Source organism: Rutidosis leptorrhynchoides, chromosome 4, assembly GCF_046630445.1.
Source record: "Rutidosis leptorrhynchoides isolate AG116_Rl617_1_P2 chromosome 4, CSIRO_AGI_Rlap_v1, whole genome shotgun sequence".
Taxonomy (NCBI): domain Eukaryota; kingdom Viridiplantae; phylum Streptophyta; class Magnoliopsida; order Asterales; family Asteraceae; genus Rutidosis; species Rutidosis leptorrhynchoides.
The window spans coordinates 615,400,576-615,422,239 of NC_092336.1; the positions used below are offsets into that span (position 1 = coordinate 615,400,576).

Genomic DNA, 21,664 nt, shown 5'->3' on the forward strand with positions numbered 1-21,664 from the left:
TCCGCCCATTTAGATACATAATCAATGGCTACGAGTATATATAGATTATTATGAGATTTTGGAAATGGACCCATAAAGTCAATACCCCAAATGTCAAATACTTCACATACTTGGATGACATTTTGTGGCATTTCATCACGTTGACTTATTTTTCCGGCCCTTTGACAAGCATCACAGGATTTCCAAAGAAGGTGTGCGTCTTTGTAAATTGTAGGCCAATAGAATCCAGCTTCATAAACTTTTCTTGCTGTTAGTTGAGGCCCATAATGCCCTCCTGTTGGTCCTGTGTGACAATGGTTTAAAATTTTACTAGCTTCATCTCCAAATACACATCGGCGTATTATTCCATCGGGACAACTTTTAAACAAATGTGGATCTTCTCAGAAATAGTGTTTTATATCACTGAAGAATTTCTTTCGTTTTTGGTACGATAATCCTTTTTCAAGGAATCCACAAACTAAGTAGTTTGCATAGTCTGCAAACCATGGGATTTCTTTATAATCTATCTTCAATAGATATTCATCAGGAAAGTTGTCTTGTATGGCCGATTCATTTAGAACTTCTAATTCGGGATTTTCAAGACGAGAAAGATGATCAGCAGCGAGATTTTCTGCTCCTCTTTTATCTCGGATTTCAATATCAAACTCTTGTAAGAGTAAGATCCAATGGATTAATCTTGGTTTAGCATCTTGTTTTGAAAATAGGTATCTAAGAGCAGAATGGTCGGTATAGACCACCGTTTTTGCTAGAACGAGATATGATCGAAATTTGTCAAAAGCAAAGACAATAGCAAGGAGTTCTTTTTCAGTAGTTGTGTAGTTCGTTTGTGCTCCTTGTAACGTCTTACTAGCATAATATATAGGTTGAAATCGTTTTTCAATCCTTTGTCCTAAAACGGCTCCCATTGCAAAATCACTTGCATCGCACATTAGTTCAAATGGTAGATTCCAATTTGGTGTTATCATGATCGGTGCATTAGTGAGTTTCTCTTTAAGAATATTAAAAGATTTGATACACTCATCTGAAAAGATGAATGGAGCATCCTTTTCTAGGAGTTTATTCATAGGAGTGGCAATTTTAGAAAAATCTTTTATGAAACGTCGGTAAAAACCGGCATGCCCTAGAAAACTCCTAACTCCTCTAACATTGGTGGGATGTGGAAGTTTAGCAATTACATCTACTTTAGCTCTATCCACTTCAATTCCTTCTTTTGAAATTTTATGTCCAAGAACGATGCCTTCTTTAACCATGAAATGGCATTTCTCCCAATTAAGTACTAGATTTGATTGTTCGCATCTAAGAAGCATTCGTTCCAGATTAACTAGACATGATTCAAATGTATCACCGAAGACTGAAAAGTCATCCATGAAAACTTCCATGCATTCTTCTATCATGTCGTGAAAAATCGCCATCATACACCTTTGAAAGGTTGCAGGGGCGTTGCAAAGTCCAAATGGCATGCGTTTGTAAGCAAAAGTACCATAAGGGCACGTGAATGTGGTTTTCTCTTGATCTTCGGGTGCTATTGGAATTTGAAAATATCCGGAAAATCCATCTAGAAAATAATAATAACTATTTCCGGCTAATCTTTCCAACATTTGATCTATGAAAGGTAAGGGAAAGTGATCTTTTCTGGTGGCGTCATTTAATTTTCTATAATCAATACATACACGCCATCCTGTTACAATCCTAGTAGGAATAAGCTCATTTTTCTCATTTGTAATGACAGTCATGCCACCCTTCTTAGGCACGCATTGAACTGGGCTTACCCATGGACTATCAGAGATTGGATAAATTAAACCTGCATCTAGCAGTTTAATAATCTCTTTCTTTACTACATCTTGCATATTAGGATTTAGTCTTCGTTGGCGTTGCACATACGTTTTATGACCTTCTTCCATAAGGATTTTATGTGTGCAATACGAAGGACTTATTCCTTTAATATCATGAATCTTCCATGCAATGGCTGGTTTATGAGCTTTTAACACAGAAATGAGTTGTGATTTCTCATTTTCAGTAAGAGAAGACGATATTATTACAGGTAATTCAGATTCGCCATGTAAATAAGCGTATTCCAAATGGTTTGGAAGTGGCTTTAACTCTAATTTCGGAGGTTCTTTTATCGATGATTTATATCGATATCTGTCTTCTTCTTTTAGCATTTGAATTTCTTCTGATGTTGGTTCATATCCATTAGCTATAAGTGTAGCTAACATTTCAGCTTCATCAATTGGTTCATTACCTTCTCCTAAAGAACATTCTCCTGTTCCTTGTAATTCTGGAAATTCTTCTAATAATTCTGCATGTGCATCTATAGTTTGAATATAATAACATGTATCATCTGCAGATTGTGGTTGTTGCATTGCTCTATCAACTGAAAAGGTAACACTCTCATCCTCTATACTTAGGGTCAATTTCTTACCGAACACGTCTATCATTGCTTTAGCCGTGTTTAAGAATGGTCTTCCTAATATGAGAGGAACTTGAGAATCTTCTTCCATGTCTAAAACAACAAAATCTACTGGAAATACTAAAGTACCAACTTTAACTAGCATGTTTTCCATTATCCCTCTAGGATATTTTATTGATCAATCGGCTAGTTGTATGCTTATTCTGGTTGGTTTCAATTCTCCAAGGTCTAGTTTAGCGTATAGTGAATACGGCATTAAATTTATACTTGCACCTAAATCTGCCAATGCTTCTATTGAACTAAGACTACCCAGAAAACATGGAATTGTGAAACTTCCTGGATCAGATAATTTTTCTGGTATCTTATTCAACAGCACTGCTGAACAATTAGCATTCATAGTAACAGCCGAGAGTTCTTCCATTTTCTTTCTATTTGAGATTAGATCTTTCAAGAATTTAGCATATCTAGGCATTCCTGAAATCACATCAATGAAAGGAAGATTTACATTTATCTGTTTAAACATATCCAAGAATTTGGATTGCTCGGCTTCAAGTTTCTCTTTCTTCATTTTAATCGGATAAGGAAGTGGTGGTTGGTATGGTTTAACATAAGGTTTATCCTTAACTGTGTTATCTTCATTAACCTTTTCAACTACCGGTTCTTTTTTCTTATCTTGATCAGGTTGTGGTTCTTGTGGAGTAGGAATAGTTTCATCAGAAGTTACAGGTATTTCCGGTGGTTTAAGTGTTGTACCACTTCTTGTGGTAATGGCTTTAGCTGTTTCATTCCGGGGGTTAGCATTTGTATCACTAGGTAGACTTCCCGGTTTTCTTTCACCTATTAACCTTGCTAGGTTACTTACTTCTTGTTCCAGATTTTGAATAGAAGCTTGTTGATTTCTAAATGCTTGAGCATTTTGTTCATTGGTTTGTTTCTGAGATGTGAAAAACTGCGTTTGAGTTTCAACTAGCTTCGTCATCATATCTTCTAAATTCGGCTTTTTATCATCGGTTTGTTGTGGTGGTTTGTTTTGAAAATTAGGTCTTTGCTGATTGTAAGTATTATTGGATACTTGTTGATTGGTAGGACCTTGTTGATTGTTGTATGGAATATTTCAGTTATAATTCTGGTTTTGATTGTAAATCGGTCTTGGCGGTTGATAATTATTCTGATAATTATTTCCAGGCCTTTGGTTTATGTATGAAATATTATCTCTTTGTTCCATTGTTAATTCAATACTGAGACAATCTTTTGTCAAATGTGGTCCTCCACACTGCTCACAACTAATTCGTATTGAGTGAATATCCTTAGTCATCTTTTCCATTCGTCTCTCCACAGCATCTATCTTTGCGGAAATGGAATCTAAGTCATGGCTAGAATCGGCTCTAGCTGCTTTAGATGATCTAACGATATCTTTTTCTTGGTGCCACTCATGTGAGTGGGAAGCAGTGTTATCAATAATTTTGTAAGCATCAGTTTCGGTTTTCTTCATAATAGAACCACCAGCTGCTATATCTATGTCTTTCCTTGTAGTGATGTCGCATCCTTGGTAGAATATTTGTACTATTTGACAGGTGTCTAAACCATGTTGCGGACATCCTCTTAACAACTTTCCATATCTTGTCCACGCCTCATATAGAGTTTTATTCGGTTTCTGTGTGAACGTAACAATTTCTGCTTGAAGTCTTACGGCTTTAGATGCAGGAAAGAATTGTTTAAGAAATTTGTCAACTAAAACATCCCATGTATCAATCGCCCCTTCAGGTAACGATTCCAACCAATCTTTGGCTTCTCCCTTTAAAGTCCAGGGAAATAACATGAGATATATCTGTTCATCCTCCACTTCTCGGATTTTAAATAGTGTGCAGATCCTATTAAAGGTACGTAGATGTTCATTTGGATCTTCCTTCGGCGCACCACTAAATTGGCATTGATTAGTCACCATGTGTAGAATTTGTCCTTTGATTTCATAATCTGGAGCATTAATGTCTGGATGAGTAATTGCGTGACCTTGGCCAGTGCGTTTAGCTCTCATTCGGTCTTCCATACTTAAAGGTTCCAGATTCTCCATAATTGAATTTGTTGAATCGGTATCACTAGAGGATTCTGATTTAATGGTTCGTTCCTCAACAATCTCTGTTTGAATGATTGGTGGTTCCGGAGGAAAGTTTAATGGTTCAGGATCTACGAACCGTTCCTGAATATTCTCCGGATTCTCAATTGTAAGGTCGGGTTCAAAAAATGGATTATCGGAAATTTGAACTGAAGTACTTGGTCGACTGGATGACGATTCTAAAGAAAAATCAACGGCGGTTATATTTGCTAAATGTCTTGATCTAGTTACAGGTGGTGAACGTACAAAAGGTGGTGATCGTCTTGCTCGGTGCATTCACTGAATATCCTATTAGTTTTTAAAAGGAAAGAAAAATTATAATAAGTTATCCAATCAATAGACTTTTCTGATTTTGCCCACGTTTCGAATAGCCAAAAGATGCAGCAGAGGGGCAGGATTCGTTTGGTCTCAATATAATTGAGGACTGTTTGGCTCTAATAACCCGGTCCACGTACAAATCCAACTATTACTACGAACCAGAAAATTTTGATGTCTATCAATTTAACCACTTAAAATAAATTTTCGTAATTTTAAGAAATTTAGATAAGAAGTAGAACAAAAATCTATGTCCTAAAACTAGAATAGCGAGAAATAAGAAAGAAAAAGAGTTCGTCGGAAAAGGTCGAAAAAGAAAAATGGTTGAAAAATAAAAGGTGACGGAAAAATAAAAGAAACTTATAAAACTTAAAAATACTTGACTAACCTAACCTTATTACTACAACTAACTTAAAATTATAATCGTAAATTGAAATTACTAATTGGAATGATAATTGATACATAGTAAAAGGTCGTCTAAAAATATTAAAGCTTACAAGTAAAACTATATCCCAAATGGAAATAACTTAAAAAGAAACTAAAACTTAAAAAGGCGTCGCAAAATTCTAAAGTACCTAAATCTTAGTCTAAAGAAAAAGCACTTAAGGAATTTTACGGCAAAGCCTAAAAATCTAGAAATAAAAATAACTATGGCAAAAACTAAGTTTAAAACTAAATATGAGCTAAAAATACAAATATTACGCTAAAACAATTAAAAAGGGACAAAATATAAAAATATACAAAAAGTTGTAAAAAGTACAATTTTTATAAAAATATTATTTTTATATTATTTATTTATTAAAACTACTAATTTTACAATTTAATTAAACTTAATAAACTAAAATATATAAATTAAATAAAAAGTAAAAGTAATTATAATAATAATAAAAACTAGGGTTAATAATAATAATAATTAATAATCACCCGTAATTAATGCTAATTTAGGGTTTTGTCGCCTGTCAGAAAATCTCCGCGAGTCGCGGTATTTAAAACACCAAACCCCGCGAGTCGCGGGGTTCCAAAATTCAACTCTGGAGCAGTTTGAAATTTTACGCGTTTTTATTTATTTATTTATTTATTTTATTTTCTGTTTTTAATTTTTTCTGTTTTATAATTTATGTTTATATCAAAATATTTTTATAAAAAAAAACTTATATTTAAAAACTTAAATAAAAATAGAACTTCTTTATAAATTTAAAAATATCTTAAAAATAGATTTATATATATATAAATATATATATATATTTTTTTATGTTTTTAAATAAAAACAAAATACTTAAATAAAACTTATATAAAAATAAAGAAACTTTATAAAACTTAAATATTTAACAAAATCTTAAAAATACATAAATTTTTTTTTTATGTAGCGTTGCGCTTCCGGCTTTTAAGAGACTCCCCGGCAGCGGCGCCAAAAATACTTGATGTTTTAGCAGAGTAGTATATAAAATAGCTTATATTTTTACAGGAAATACTATTAAATACGATACAATTTTACACAAGATATTTATTTATTTATAGAATGGATATACTTAAACCTTGCTACAACACTTATAGGCAGTGTACCTAATCGTACAGTAGTGTAGTTTTTAGTAAGTCCGGTTCGTTCCACAGGGAAATCTTTAAACAAAGCTTAACGCTATATTAGTTTACTTTTATAAAAATACAAATATATATATAAGTAATATTATTATTATAAAGGGGGGTTTTTACCGTTTAATGACCGGTTTGTCGATTTTAAAACTTTAGTCGCAGTTAAAACCAAATGTAAAATAATAAATATAAATACAAGACTTAAATTAAAGCGTAAAGTAAATAACGATAATGAAATTTCGAATAATAAAAGTGCGATAAAATAAACTTGCGATAATTAAAAAGTAGGATAATTAAAAGTGCAATTAAATACAATAACAATAAAAATGCGATAATTAGAAGTGCAATTAAATATAAAATAAAGGAAATTAAATATGAAATAAAAGAATTATGCTTATTTAAACTTCCATAATCATGATGTTTGACGTGTTGATTTTAGTTTTATGCCCATGGGTTAATTGTCCTTTGTCCTGGATTATTTAATATGTCCATACGAATTTGTCCATAATAGTCCATCAGTCATAAATATAAAGAGCGAAAGCCTTCGTCAAATTATTCTTATTCCCGAAGTCAAATATTCCAACTAATTGGGGATTCGAATTGTAACAAGGTTTTAATACTTTGTTTAATGAATACATCAGGTTATCGACTGCGTGTAAACCAAAGTTTTACTACTTTGTTAACAATTACACCAATTACCCTTGAATGTATTTCACCCCTGTTTCAACAAGTCTATTAACTATTAATCCAGTTCCGTATCCGGTAAAATGAATAATTATTGGTATTTATAGATATCCCGCCCACCGTACCCAGTCAAGCGTATGTAGTTATATATAAATACGTCGAATTATAAGTTTGTATATTAAATTAACAAGGTATTGTTTAGTTAATATAAAACCCATTAATAGCCCATAGTCTAATTTCCACAAGTGTCGTTCTTTTGTCCAAACCCCAATTATGGTACAAAGCCCAATTACCCAATTTTAGTAATTAGCCCAACATCATGATTACTTCGGATTAAATAAGCATAATAATAACTTAGCTACGAGACATTAATGTAAAAAGGTTGAACATAACTTACAATGATTAAAAATAGCGTAGCGTTACACGGACAGAATTTCGACTTACACCCTTGCAACATTCGCTAACATACCCTTATTATTAGAATTATAATTAAAATTAAAATATAAATTATAAATATATATATTTTACGTATATTGAGAGAGAGAGATATATGATATTTGGTGAATTTTTACGATCAGAATGCGCGAGCTTTATAGGGATTTTCGACTTTTGGGGCTCCGCGACTCGCGGCCTTTTTGGCCTTCAAACTCCGCGAGTCGCGGAGTTTACTTTTACAGCTCACCCATGTTTGGAGTCTTTCTTGCCGACGATTTTATATATATAATATATATATAATTAATATAATTAATTATATATTATATTATATTTATATACATAGTTAACTTGTAATTTTTAGTCCGTTGCGTCGAGCATTAAGAGTTGACTCTGGTCCTGGTTCCGGATTTTCCAACGTCCTTGCGTACAATTTAATATCTCGTACTTTGCGTTTTGAATCTTGTACTCTTGTAATTTCGAGACGTTTCTTATCAATAATTGGAACCTCTTTGATTGTCTTTTGTACTTTTGAGCTTTTTGGTCGTTTGCGTCTTCAATTCGTCGAATCTGTCTTTTGTCTTCACCTTTTATTATTTAAACGAATATCACTTTTAAATAGAACAATTGCAACTAAAAGCTTGTCTTTCTTGAGGAATAATGCTATGAAATATATGTTCGTTTTTAGCATTATCATTGTGCCATGCACAAGTGGGAGTCTGTAGGATTAATGTGCAAGGTACAACATATAACTATATGGCCAACTTCATTTGAGCCTTCGGGGTCACACACATATACACCGAGACGTCAAATAAAATATATATATATATGATGTATATATATTACCCAGTAAATAAATCAAGTTGAACAAAATCCTACAAGATATCTTTTGTTTTGTACATACATGAGATTTTGTTTTGTTCGTACATGAGATTTTGTTTTTGTACATACTTGAACAAAATCCTACAAGATATCTTTTGTTTTGTACATACATGAGATTTTTTCCATATAATATATACTCCATATCATATTTGATATGATTAAAGATCTTCAAATCTTGTTTTGTTTTGATATACTCCATATTATAAATATAATAGGTTGTGGCTTGGAGTTAAAAAGAGAGAAAAAACTAACTCAATTTTTGTTCTAAGAGATATACGAAAACAAAAGAAAGAAACTAGAGCATTACATCTTATTTTCTTTCAAACAAATAATTTCACATACGGAGTATTATCTATTCTTATATTATTCGTTGTATTAATATAATTTGATTATATTAATACATTACTTGGGTTTGGACTAGCATCCATTGACGGTCGTTTGAAGTGTAATGTGGACTATCCAAAGAGACGGTCATACTTTTGATCGTGTGTTTCTCTTCTTCAATCAGTTTCTTCAAGAAAGGTATACCGTTTACTCACTTTGTGAATTACATATTTTGACAATTATTAATGGTGTAACTGGATCGATGGGAAGGTTTAATCGTGTGCATGTTTTATTAAATATGTGATTATTTAATCTTGTAAAATTTTGTTCATAAAATAATAAAAGATTATTATTTTAACTATCCGCTACGTTAATCTGAATTGTTAAAAGCACACATGATTTTCCAACATTTAGACCACCCTTGGGCCGATATTTGACTCATTTCCTTATAAACCAATATGGCAGAGCATTTGAACAATTTTATTACTGTACCCATATGACCCGTTAGAGAATAGAGATCAAGCATAGCTCAAATCTACCAATTTATAAGTGAACAGGGCGAAATTGCCACTTCACATGTCATAGCAGCCTACTCCTTATGACAGACGATAATCAGAACAATTAATATACCATCATTGCTCTAAGACCACTAATATCGGTCTGCCCTTCAACCAGCCATTGGCACTACCGTTGGAGGGCATCGATACTAGCACCGGCGTGGTTGGCCACCCTCCACCCACCGCCCTTGTTTTTGCTAGCGTTTGACATAGTGGATCATGGACAAATCCAAAACAAACGGCTATTTTTTTTGGGCAACGGCTACTGTCCATTTTTTTTTTCCAACTACAATCTCATTTATATACACACAACATCTAACTCTTTTTCACCAACAATCAACTATCATTTTCATCTACTTCTCTCAACTTCATCTGAACTTTATCATTTTCATCAACCTAATCACCATGTCTTCCAACAAAAAAAAAAAATCAAAAACAAAAACAACAACAACTTCATCTCGTTGATGAAGATATGTGGCAGTTGGTCCTTCGAAACACGCTTCATCAAACTCATCAAAACACGGTTCATCAATCTCACATGAATATGCAATATCCCCAATATCATCAACTAAATAATTGGGCCGTGAATCCATTTTCCATACCTCATTATCTCACTAATCCCCACTATTAAATATCTCAATATAACCAACCACAAACAAGTCAACATAACCAACCACAAATGCCTCAAAACAACCAACCTCAAAGCACTTACATACCTACGTTTGACACATCACTTGAAGAAGACGAACCCTAGGAAGTGCAAGAAACACAACCCGAAATTGAGGAGGTCGAAGAAACACAAGAAACTGCCGCCTCCAAAAAAGGAAAAAAGGGCAAAGGTTATGTGGTCGGACGAGGAAAGTGAAATGTCCCGTTCTTATTGATTAAAAACGTTCCATATTAATTGATTTCGTTGCGAGGTTTTGACCTCTATATGAGACGTTTTTCAAAGACTGCATTCATTTTTAAAACAAACCGTAACCTTTATTTCATAAATAAAGGTTTAAAAAGCTTTACGTAGATTATCAAATAATGATAATCTAAAATATCCTGTTTACACACGACCATTACATAATGGTTTACAATACAAATATGTTACATCGAAATTAGTTTCTTGAATGCAGTTTTTTTTACACAATATCATACAAACATGGACTCCAAATCTTGTCCTTATTTTAGTATGCAACAGCGGAAGCTCTTAGTATTCACCTGAGAATAAACATGCTTTAAACGTCAACAAAAATGTTGGTGAGTTATAGGTTTAACCTATATATATCAAATCGTAACAATAGACCACAAGATTTCATATTTCAATACACATCCCATACATAGAGATAAAAATCATTCATATGGTGAACACCTGGTAACCGACATTAACAAGATGCACATTTAAGAATATCCCCATCATTCCGGGACACCCTTCGGATATGATATAAATTTCGAAGTACTAAAGCATCCGGTACTTTGGATGGGGTTTGTTAGGCCCAATAGATCTATCTTTAGGATTCGCGTCAATTAGGGTGTCTGTTCCCTAATTCTTAGATTACCAGACTTAATAAAAAGGGGCATATTCGATTTCGATAATTCAACCATAGAATGTAGTTTCACGTACTTGTGTCTATTTTGTAAATCATTTATAAAACCTGCATGTATTCTCATCCCAAAAATATTAGATTTTAAAAGTGGGGCTATAACTCACTTTCACAGATTTTTACTTCGTCGGGAAGTAAGACTTGGCCACTAGTTGATTCACGAACCTATAACAATATATACATATATATCAAAGTATGTTCAAAATATATTTACAATACTTTTAATATATTTTGATGTTTTAAGTTTATTAAGTCAGCTGTCCTCGTTAGTAACTTACAACTAGTTGTTCACAGTTAGATGTACAGAAATAAATCGATAAATATTATCTTGAATCAATCCACGACCCAGTGTATACGTATCTCAGTATTGATCACAACTCAAACTATATATATTTTGGAATCAACCTCAACCCTGTATAGCTAACTCCAACATTCACATATAGAGTGTCTATGGTTGTTCCGAAATATATATAGATGTATCGACATGATAGGTCGAAACATTGTATACGTGTCTATGGTATCTCAAGATTACATAATATACAATACAAGTTGATTAAGTTATGGTTGGAATAGATTTGTTACCAATTTTCACGTAGCTAAAATGAGAAAAATTATCCAATCTTATTTTACCCATAACTTCTTCATTTTAAATCCGTTTTGAGTGAATCAAATTGCTATGATTTCATATTGAACTATATTTTATGAATCTAAACAGAAAAAGTATAGGTTTATAGTCGTCAAAATAAGTTACAAGTCGTTTTTGTAAAGGTAGTCATTTCAGTCGAAAGAACGACGTCTAGATGACCATTTTAGAAAACATACTTCCACTTTGAGTTTAACCATGATTTTTGGATATAGTTTCATTTTCATAATAAAAATCATTTTTCCAGAATAACAACTTTTAAATCAAAGTTTATCATAGTTTTTAATTAACTAACCCAAAACAGCCCGCGGTGTTACTACGACGGCGTAAATCCGGTTTTACGGTGTTTTTCGTGTTTCCAGGTTTTAAATCATTAAGTTAGCATATCATATAGATATATAACATGTGTTTAGTTGATTTTAAAAGTCAAGTTAGAAGGATTAACTTTTATTTGCGAACAAGTTTAGAATTAACTAAACTATGTTCTAGTGATTACAAGTTTAAACCTTCAAATAAGATAGCTTTATATGTATGAATTGAATGATGATATGAACATCATTACTACCTCAAGTTCCTTGGATAAACCTACTGGAAATTAGAAAAATGGATCTAGCTTCAAAGGATCATTGGATGGCTTGAAAGTTCTTGAAGCAGAATCATGACACGAAAACAATTTCAAGTAAGATTTCCACTCGAAATAAGATTGTTATAGTTATAGAAATTGAATTAAAGTTTGAATATGATTATTACCTTGTATTAGAAAGATAACCTACTGTAAGTAACAAAGGTTTCTTAATCTTGGATGATTACTTGGAATGGATTTAGAAAACTTGGAAGTAAACTTGCAATCTTGGAAGTATTCTTGATTTTATGAAACTAGAACTTTTGGAATTTATGAAGAACACTTAGAACTTGAAGATAGAACTTGAGAGAGATCAATTAGATGAAGAAAATTGAAGAATGAAAGTGTTTGTAGGTGTTTTTGGTCGTTGGTGTATGGATTAGATATAAAGGATATGTAATTTTGTTTTCATGTAAATAAGTCATGAATGATTACTCATATTTTTGTAATTTTATGAGATATTTCATTCTAGTTGCCAAATGATGGTTCCCACATGTGTTAGGTGACTCACATGGGCTGCTAAGAGCTGATCATTGGAGTGTATATATCAATAGTACATACATCTAAAAGCTGTGTATTGTACGAGTACGAATACGGGTGCATACGAGTAGAATTGTTGATGAAACTGAACGAGGATGTAATTGTAAGCATTTTTGTTAAGTACAAGTATTTTGATAAGTGTCTTGAAGTCTTTCAAAAGTGTATGAATACATATTAAAACACTACATGTATATACATTTTAACTGAGTCGTTAAGTCATCGTTAGTCGTTACATGTAAATGTTGTTTTGAAACCTTTAGGTTAACGATCTTGTTAAATGTTGTTAACCCATTATTTATTATAACAAATGAGATGTTAAATTGTTATATTATCATGATATTATGATATATAATATATCTTAGTATGATATATATACAGTTAAATGTCGTTACAACGATAATCGTTGCATATATGTCTCGTTTCGAAATCATTAAGTTAGTAGTCTTATTTTTACATATGTATTTCATTGTTAATACACTTAATAATATATTTACTTATCATTTAACAAAATTAACCAAGTGTATTAATATCTTAATATGATTCATATGTACATAGTAAGACGTTGTTATAACGATAATCGTTATATATATCGTTTTCGAGTTTTTTAATTTAATAGTCTCATTTTTATGTATATAACTCATTGTTAAAATACCTAATGAGATACATACTTATAATAAAATCATGTTAACTATATATATAACCATATATATGTCATCGTATAGTTTTTACAATTTTTAACGTTCGTGAATCACCGGTCAACTTGGGTGGTCAATTGTCTATATGAAACCTATTTCAATTAATCAAGTCTTAACAAGTTTGATTGCTTAACATGTTGGAAACACTTAATCATGTAAATAAGAATTTCATTTAATATATATATAAACATGGAAAATTTCGGGTCACTACAGAAAGTAGGATTTTGGCGGAGTGTTAGATGCGCGCTACTCTAGATCCCAGTATTGAAAACTCCCAAAAACATAGTTCATTTTGGGGGACCGTCCGACAAGATTACAACTCTAAAGTACGGGAACAAAGGCGTATGGATCAAATATCGGGCAAGTAGACCAAGATGGCCAAAGATATCAAGCTATTTGTCGCACTTTATGAAAAATTTGTTAAGCATTGGCCTAGTGGAGCCAACAACAACGATATTATGGTGTCAGTTAAGAAGGCGTTTCGTGAGCAACAAAAGAAAGCCTTCGCGTACGAAGAAGCGTGGAGGGTTGTTAGAGATTGTCCCCAATTTCAAGTGTATGAAACTGTGGTGACCGCCAAACGTCGTGCAACCGAGCCTGACCCTGTCAATTTAGGAGATGCCGATCAGACACCGACTTCGACTAATAGCCCGACAATCAATTTGGAGAATTTATTTCGAGGTCCATCAATCCGCCGTCCACCGAGTCGTGCAAAGAGTCAAAAGAGTTCTTGTTCATCGGATGCGGCATCTCGTTGTTCTTCAGAGAATGCTAGAGGCCCGGTCTATGAAACTGCAAATGCTACACTTGAAACCATGAGGGCGATCAAGGAGGAAGCTGAAAAACGAACGAGAAAGTTGGAAAAGCAAGTAGACACTCATGTGATGTTGGAGAGTTTGAAGCTTCTAGCTACACCGATGTCTTACGACATTCCACCCGACCAATACGACTTGTTGATGCGAGCTAGGAGTGACATAACAAAGAAGTATTCGAGCAAGTTTTCGAATCAAAATTAGTGTTTATTGTTCGTAATGTTTTTTTTTTTTTTTTTTAATTTTTAGGAATTTGTAATGGCCTTTTTTTTTAGGAATTTGTAATGTTTTTTTTTAGGAATTTGTAATAGTTTTTTTTTTTTTTTTTTAGGAATTTGTAATGATTTTTTTTATTAATAAAATTTTAATTTTTAAGATTTAAATGTTATATATAAGTTAATAATATATAAGTTTAATATAAAAAAAATAGAGGTGGACCAACCGATTGGTACGTCATGGATGTTAGCAGTTAATGGTTGGTTAGTGATGTGAAGTAAGTGCTGATGTGGCCCCGATGTAGCAGTCAGTGATCTCATGACGGACCGTCATGGTTAAGAGTGGTCTAACGGTCTCGGCAAAATGACCACTTCCGCCATCCGGAAGATCATCAGGGTCCACACTAGTTAAAACTTTATAATCCACACTGTAAAGTCAAGGCATAACACATTCCAAGAATCCAAGTTACATTATTATAACATCATTCAATGATAAAATAAAACTCATTTATATTTATATTTATATACATATAATAAATAAGTAAATAAATAAATAAACGAAATGAGGACGTACCTCACCAATATTAGGGCATTGTGCTTCCTCACAAGTCACAAACAGTATTAACTTTCAACCTTGATAATGATTCTTTAACTTCCTGATACTTGGTTCCTTGTGGAGCTTCTGTCGGAGCCAACCCGGCTTCTTCACATTCGGATCCCGACACGTAAACGGACCAATAACGCTCGGGTACGGAGGTGATTTTGAAGAAGATGCCATTAACGATGTAGTAGGGTTTATTGAATCTTTGTGGAATTTGGGTGATTCACTTGAAGTAATATTACTGTCATTGTTTGTTGTGGGATCACTTTTGATTGAAATTGGTGACCTAAATTGTTTCATCATCATTTCATCATTATCATAATTTAGAAAGAAGGAAAAAATGAAATTAACGCAAGTGTTGTGAAACCTGAACGAAGTTGATAAACAGTGGAATTTACTGGCGATGTTAACTAGAAATACGGCAGGTTAGTTTAGTTGGCCGTTTATTACATTGTAGATGGACAGAAATGGGCCCGGAGCTTGAAACACCCCCATTAAAAAATGATTCACTCCTGCTTCTTTTGAGGGACATTTTTTTTTTTTTTAATTTTGTTAAGGTTGATAAAGTTGCATAAAATAAAATAATTGTACGGCGTAAAATTGTCGTTTTTATGTCAGTAAGTAACAACACTTAGAATTGCCGTTAATGTGCCGCCATATACAATTAATTAATGCAGGTTAACAAAACCCTATAGATTATAGTTAGCGAAATCAATTTTTTTTTTAATCTTAAATCGATGAAAAACCCAATCAAACCAAGGAAAGCACCAGCACACCTCTCGACTAGACTAAACATGCAAAAAAATTAAATAGAGACGAACCGAGCCAAAATGAAGCATCAAACTAGGAAAACAACAAAACAGCCAACAAGACCTAAAACAAAACTAAACCGTGAGGCACATGATGCAAAAAAAAAAACTTAAAAACCGCAACAACTCAATCATTAACACACGCGTTAAGAGGAAACTCTTCACACACCATCGCCGCATTGGTACCCCATGTGCTTTAGATTAGACTGAGAGGCTTAATGCAAATGATTGGGTAGACTGCGGTGTTTGGTTACTTCCAGGTGTTCCAGTTTTTATTTGTAGGTGTAAGAAACAAGGACCAAGGACCGGATAACATCACTCCAAGAATCTGAATAATCGTAATACTAGCCGTAGCATGATATTGTCCGCTTTACCCGCATCGCACGGTTTTTCCCTGGCGACCACACACGAGGAGCACTTCCCAAGAGGTCACCCATCCTGGTAGTGCCCTCGTCCGAGGCGACCACACACGAGGAGCACTTCCCAAGAGGTCACCCATCCTGGTAGTGCCCTCGTCCGAGCACGCTTAACTGCAGAGGTGTAAGAAACAAGGACCGGATAACATCACTCCAAGAATCTGAATAATCGTTATACTAGCCGTAGCATGATATTGTCCGCTTTACCCGCATCGCACGGTTTTTCCCTGGCGACCACACACGAGGAGCACTTCCCAAGAGGTCACCCATCCTGATAGTGCCCTCGTCCGAGCACGCTTAACTGCAGAGTTCTCATGGGATATGCTGCGCTTGTGGTCCCAAAACGCGTCATGCTAGGAAAGGTCTCCACACCCTTATAAGGCATGCTTCGTTCCCCTTTCCAACCGATGTGGGACGGATGTTAGAGTTTATTGGTCCCATTTCTATAGGTGTAACAAGTTTGTTTATTGGTTAGACTATTGGTTTACGTTTTTCATTCACGATATTTTTTGATCATGCTTTCTTAGTGATAGGTTTATGGAACCTTGTGCCTATGTCGTTATTCATTTCTTGTTTGTCACCATCTTTTGAATCGTTAGAATTGCCAATCTGAAGCGTTATAACATTTTTTCTGGTGAGACAATGCGGTTGTCTAAATCAATGGGTTTTTCTGTAACATAAGCCTTTGAAAGGATGGCCATTAACAACTGTACCTTTGACCAAGATTGTCTTTTGGATATATGAATCATATGATTATTTCATATTCAAGAAAGTTGGTTTCCGTTTTTCATTCATGATATTTTTTGATCTTGCTATCTTACTGATAGGTTCATTGGAAACTTATGCCTATATCGTTTTCCGTTTCTTGTTTGTCACCATCTTTTTAAATCATCATTAGATTTGCAACGTTTTAAGCGTTGTAACGGTCTTCCTCGTGTTTGCAGTGAGATATTATGATTGTCTAAACCAACAATTTTTTCTATAGCGTAAGAGTTCATCCATCCCAATTGTAAATTGGTTACCCAAGTGGTTTTCAATCGAAGCTTAGAAGGTTATGTACAGATTGGAACATCAATTGAAAGTATTTATCTTGTACGTACGTGATGTTAACTTAACTTGTTTACAAAAGCTTGCCCTGTTTGTCTATGTGTTATTGTGGAGTGCTATACAAAGTAAGGTTGTCTTAGTTGGTTTTCCATTAGAAATGGCATGTTTTACTAGTAGCCCGCGCTATCAATGGTAAACAATTACATCCGCCGGCCCCTAAACTAAGCGTACGCGTGAACCAACTAATAGTATCACATATTTATACAAGTACTTCGTATAATTCTTAAAGGGCTTTTTTATATACAAATAAATAATAAACTATGTCTCGAAATGTTACGAATAATTTTTAAAATTGTACTAGTACTTCGGAAAACAGCTCAGATTCAAACTCATACGCATTTTTCATTGTTTCAAAACATGTGTATCGGCAGGGACATGTTAGCCCTGTGTTGACTTTGTCAACCCATCCAGCGGTCCCCGGTAGCCCACTGGAGCCTGGCGAAACACCATCACCCATTTCCCCACAGCATGTCAGGCCCGATAAACGAACCTGCATTGTCATTGTTTCAATCTTCGCATGCGTGGGACCAAGGGATCATTTGAGCCCGGTAAGAATGGTTTTTGATCCAATTATTTGGAAAATCCTCACCTAGTGGGAATCGAACCCTCACCTCCCCTAAGGGAGAGTGAGTCATTAACCACTAGGCTATTGACTCATTCTTCATACGCATTTTTCATATACAGTTTGTCCATTCTTTACAGAAAATAGTATTTAGTTAGTGAGTTAGTAGGTAGGATGTAATCATTTACGTAATAGTTGCATGCATAATCAAACAAATTGAATAGAGGTAGTTGAACTCAAATCAACATATTGTATACTCCGTACGTAATACGTGACCTAAAAAGATCATGTTGATGTATAAAGACATACTAAATATTCGATAGTTGAGAGGTGTATCAACTTGCCTCCTAAATTTTGGTAAGTCAACCGTTTGACTTAATTTAAATTTTAGTTGTACGTTAAAACTATCCTTTTATTTATTTAATTTAATTTTCCAAACGATATCTTTATGATTATGGTTAATTTACATTGTTGCACAAAGTAATGTTGTCTTTTACACGGAGAGGCGAATTTAGCACTAAGCATGAGTGGTCCATAAACTCATTAAAATGGGAAAAAAATATTTACAAATTAAAGTACCATATAAATTACATATAACACCATCAAAATTAAAGATAAGACCCCATATAATTTTAAGATTGATGGTTTTATAAAAGTAAACAACAATTCTCTAGAAACAAATTATTATAAAGTTTCATTCAAATTGTATAAGACTTCATTAAGTTTTGATCTTAAAATCGCAACTGTTCGCATGGTTTGTTATTAAAAGCTACAAGTATTTTTTAATTTTTATTTTTTGCAATTTAATGATCCGTAAAGTTTGTTGTTTCGTCATTGAAAAAACCTGTTTATTTACACAATGGGTTCAAAGAACTACAACGATAGATTGTCACTTAAATCTCACGTCAAAACTTTCAAAATGACTAACGCTACCAACATATAACTAAGGAGGTTTACGTTTATTGAACCTCACACATTAACAAATACTTTTATTAGATACAAAACAAAAACAAAAGCATTAACACATTTAAATTTGTTTTTCTTCATCTTTGCATGACTAGATGAAACGAAGACAAAAGTAGCCCATTGGTCATTTGGTCGACGGACAAAGATGAGAATAAAAATGAGACAAAGATGTACCGTTGAGAGCTCTAACAAAACAAACATATAATGGTAAAAGTATTTTACATGTGTTTTTTGATATAGCAAAAAAAAAAAAAAACATATAATAAACACAATAAAGTCAATTTTATAAGCATATATTCTACCAAAAGATATATGAAATCAAGATTAAATACTAAAATATATTTTCCTCTTCGTCATTTCTTTGTTTATTCTTATTTTTTTATGTTGGCGTTGATAAAGTATTATTCAGTCCTTGTAAGACTTTCTGAATTGATACTCTGTAAATTTGTCCGTTTATTTAATACTTTTTCAGAAAGTCAAACCAATCTCTACCGTCCGATTATCTTTACATCTACTCCATATTTGACTTCTCATTTTCCCAACCTTTTCTTTTATAACCCCTAATTTTCTCAAATCTGTATCTATCTCATCTTCCAATTCCTGATCTCAAATTCAAACAACAATGGCGGTTGATTTAGTAGGAATTCAAGCCATTCAACATCTGAATCGCATTTTTCAGAATCATGATTTCACCGTTTCATCTGATTTCAAGCAAGCTGTTTCTGCATTGAAACGTAGGGGTCACGCGCGTTTTCGCCGAGGACCTTCACCGTCTTCCTCCGATCAACATGCGCCGTCGATTTCATCACAATCGGAAGAGAAACTGCTAAAACAGTCACCTGTTAATGATACAACGCCGTCGTTTCACTTTATGACGTCATCTCCTGTATTATCGTCTGCCGAAGAAAGCGTTTCAAACGGAAAACAGTTTTCGTCATTAGGTATAGTATCTCTGCCGCTGTCATTTTCGTCGAGAAAACCGCCGCTTCCATCATCTCACCGGAAACGAGTCAGCACCGATAGTGCATCTGTTTCCGTACACGGATCTAAAGGAGAGAATAATTCGGTTTCGCGCTCTAGTTGCCATTGCTGTAAAAGAAGGTAAGAACGGAATATAAACCTACACGGCTTCTTTTAGACAAGTCGTATTATACTCGTCTATCGTGCGCCGTTAATCGATTCATCAAAATTATTTTTTAGATTTTATATTTAATAATAATATTTATAATTATTGTTGTGTTCAGGAAAACGGAAACGAAACGGAGAGTTAAAAAAATTCTGATAACCGGATCTAAAGTGGATAGTATACCGGCTGATAATTACTCATGGAAGAAATACGGTGAGAAGAAAGTAGACGGATTACCGTTTCCAAGGTAATCAACGTTAGTTGATCGGCTCGATTATAGTTTATTTTTTATTTATATATTTCGTTTAATTGTAGAACACTCGCTTATTAGATTTGATCTTTTTAAAAATTTCAGAGTTTATTACAAATGTAATTCATCAAAAGGATGTCCTGCAAGGAAACGAGTAGAGTTAGGAGTAACGGATTCGAGGATGCTTATTGTAACATATGATAGAGAACACCGTCATCAACATACGCCGACGCCGTTACCTACAAGTTTTACTGGTTTACAAATTCAGTAGGGTTTTAAAAAATGAGATGTTGTTTGTAAATTAATTGAAGTTAAAGGTTGTAAAATGTAAAGAGAAAAAGAGGGAAGCCTCACATTTAAGGAACTCAAAAATTTTGTTAGGCCACTCCCTATCGTAACTAAACTATTCATCCTCTTAATCTTCCACATCAGCGCCACATCAACACCAATGTCCTATAACTAACTCATAACTAAACACTCCCTATCATGGCTAAAACAATACTCTTCTTAATATACAACGTACAAGCAATAAAGCATCAAGTCCAACAATAAAAAGCCACTGGGACCCACAATTCCTATAACTAACCTAAGTACTTTCATTAAATCCATGGTGAATACGGGTAACTAATCCGTGCCTATGGTTCATTACGGGTAACTACGGGTAATGAGCGGGTAATGACGGGTAATGGAACCATAGGGAGTGGTCTTATTATACTTAGTTAACTCTTCTTTTTCTTTTTTTTTTTTTTTGGCAAAAAAACGAAAACTATATAACCAATCTTTTTGAAAGAAAAAAAGACAAACAAGATACAAGAAGTGAACACGAACAGAGCTCGACAGCAGCAAACTAATTCTAACAACAAAACCGAAACTATAGCTAACTAAACTCGAACGTCGTCAAGAGCCAACAAAACAACACAACATACAATCTACTACCTATAAGGAAAAATTAACAATGAAGACCACTACTAGCTAACGAACAAAGCCAAACCCCATTAACCGACCTCGCCGTCAGTGTTGTTGCTAACGACACCATTGCCCGTTGTAGCCTTGAACGAAAAAGTCGAACCGTTTCCGGTCCCATCACTTGTAATAGTATCCGTCGGAGGAGGATTGAAACCGTGTATTTAAACTCCTCGAAAAAAAACCCCCTTTTCCTAATGAACGTCCCGATCCGGTGCCCACGTAAGACCACTTACAAGCCCCGTCCGCTTGAGCATCCTTAGACGAATTTTGAAAAGCACTCCCATCTCTATCATCATCATCATCGTAATCCCGTAAACCAAATGAAAAATCCGACGCCGTCTTCCCTTTTTCCTTATCTTTTGCCTTACCTTTAGCTTTAGAGCCATATCTCTTCACCCTTTGTCCACGAAATTTACTCGAATGTGTGAACCAACC

At 33.9% G+C, this 21,664-nt stretch overlaps 1 protein-coding gene and 1 pseudogene across 1 annotated transcript; one reads left to right on the forward strand and one right to left on the reverse strand.

Moving 5' to 3' along the window:
* The window catches only part of LOC139843041 (lipoyl synthase, chloroplastic-like), a 34,881-nt pseudogene extending 19,548 nt beyond the window's left edge, over positions 1 to 15,333 (reverse strand).
* Positions 15,334 to 19,487: 4,154 nt separating this feature from the next.
* On the forward strand, positions 19,488 to 20,618 carry LOC139904084 (probable WRKY transcription factor 11). The gene is made up of 3 exons (XM_071886017.1): positions 19,488 to 19,988; positions 20,132 to 20,260; positions 20,369 to 20,618. The coding sequence occupies exons 1-3, from the start codon at positions 19,510 to 19,512 to the stop codon at positions 20,532 to 20,534; spliced, it is 774 nt and encodes a 257-aa protein (XP_071742118.1). The 5' UTR covers positions 19,488 to 19,509; the 3' UTR covers positions 20,535 to 20,618.
* The last annotated feature ends 1,046 nt before the right edge of the window (positions 20,619 to 21,664 follow it).

What these genes read in the sequence shown, in the direction of transcription:
- LOC139904084 (XM_071886017.1), top strand. Translation starts at nt 19,510, where the DNA reads ATGGCGGTTGATTTAGTAGGAATTCAAGCCATTCAACATCTGAATCGC. An exon ending in TGCCATTGCTGTAAAAGAAG is followed by an intron (nt 19,989 to 20,131) that starts GTAAGAACGGAA and finishes TGTTGTGTTCAG; the next exon opens with GAAAACGGAAACGAAACGGA. An exon ending in GACGGATTACCGTTTCCAAG is followed by an intron (nt 20,261 to 20,368) that starts GTAATCAACGTT and finishes TAAAAATTTCAG; the next exon opens with AGTTTATTACAAATGTAATT.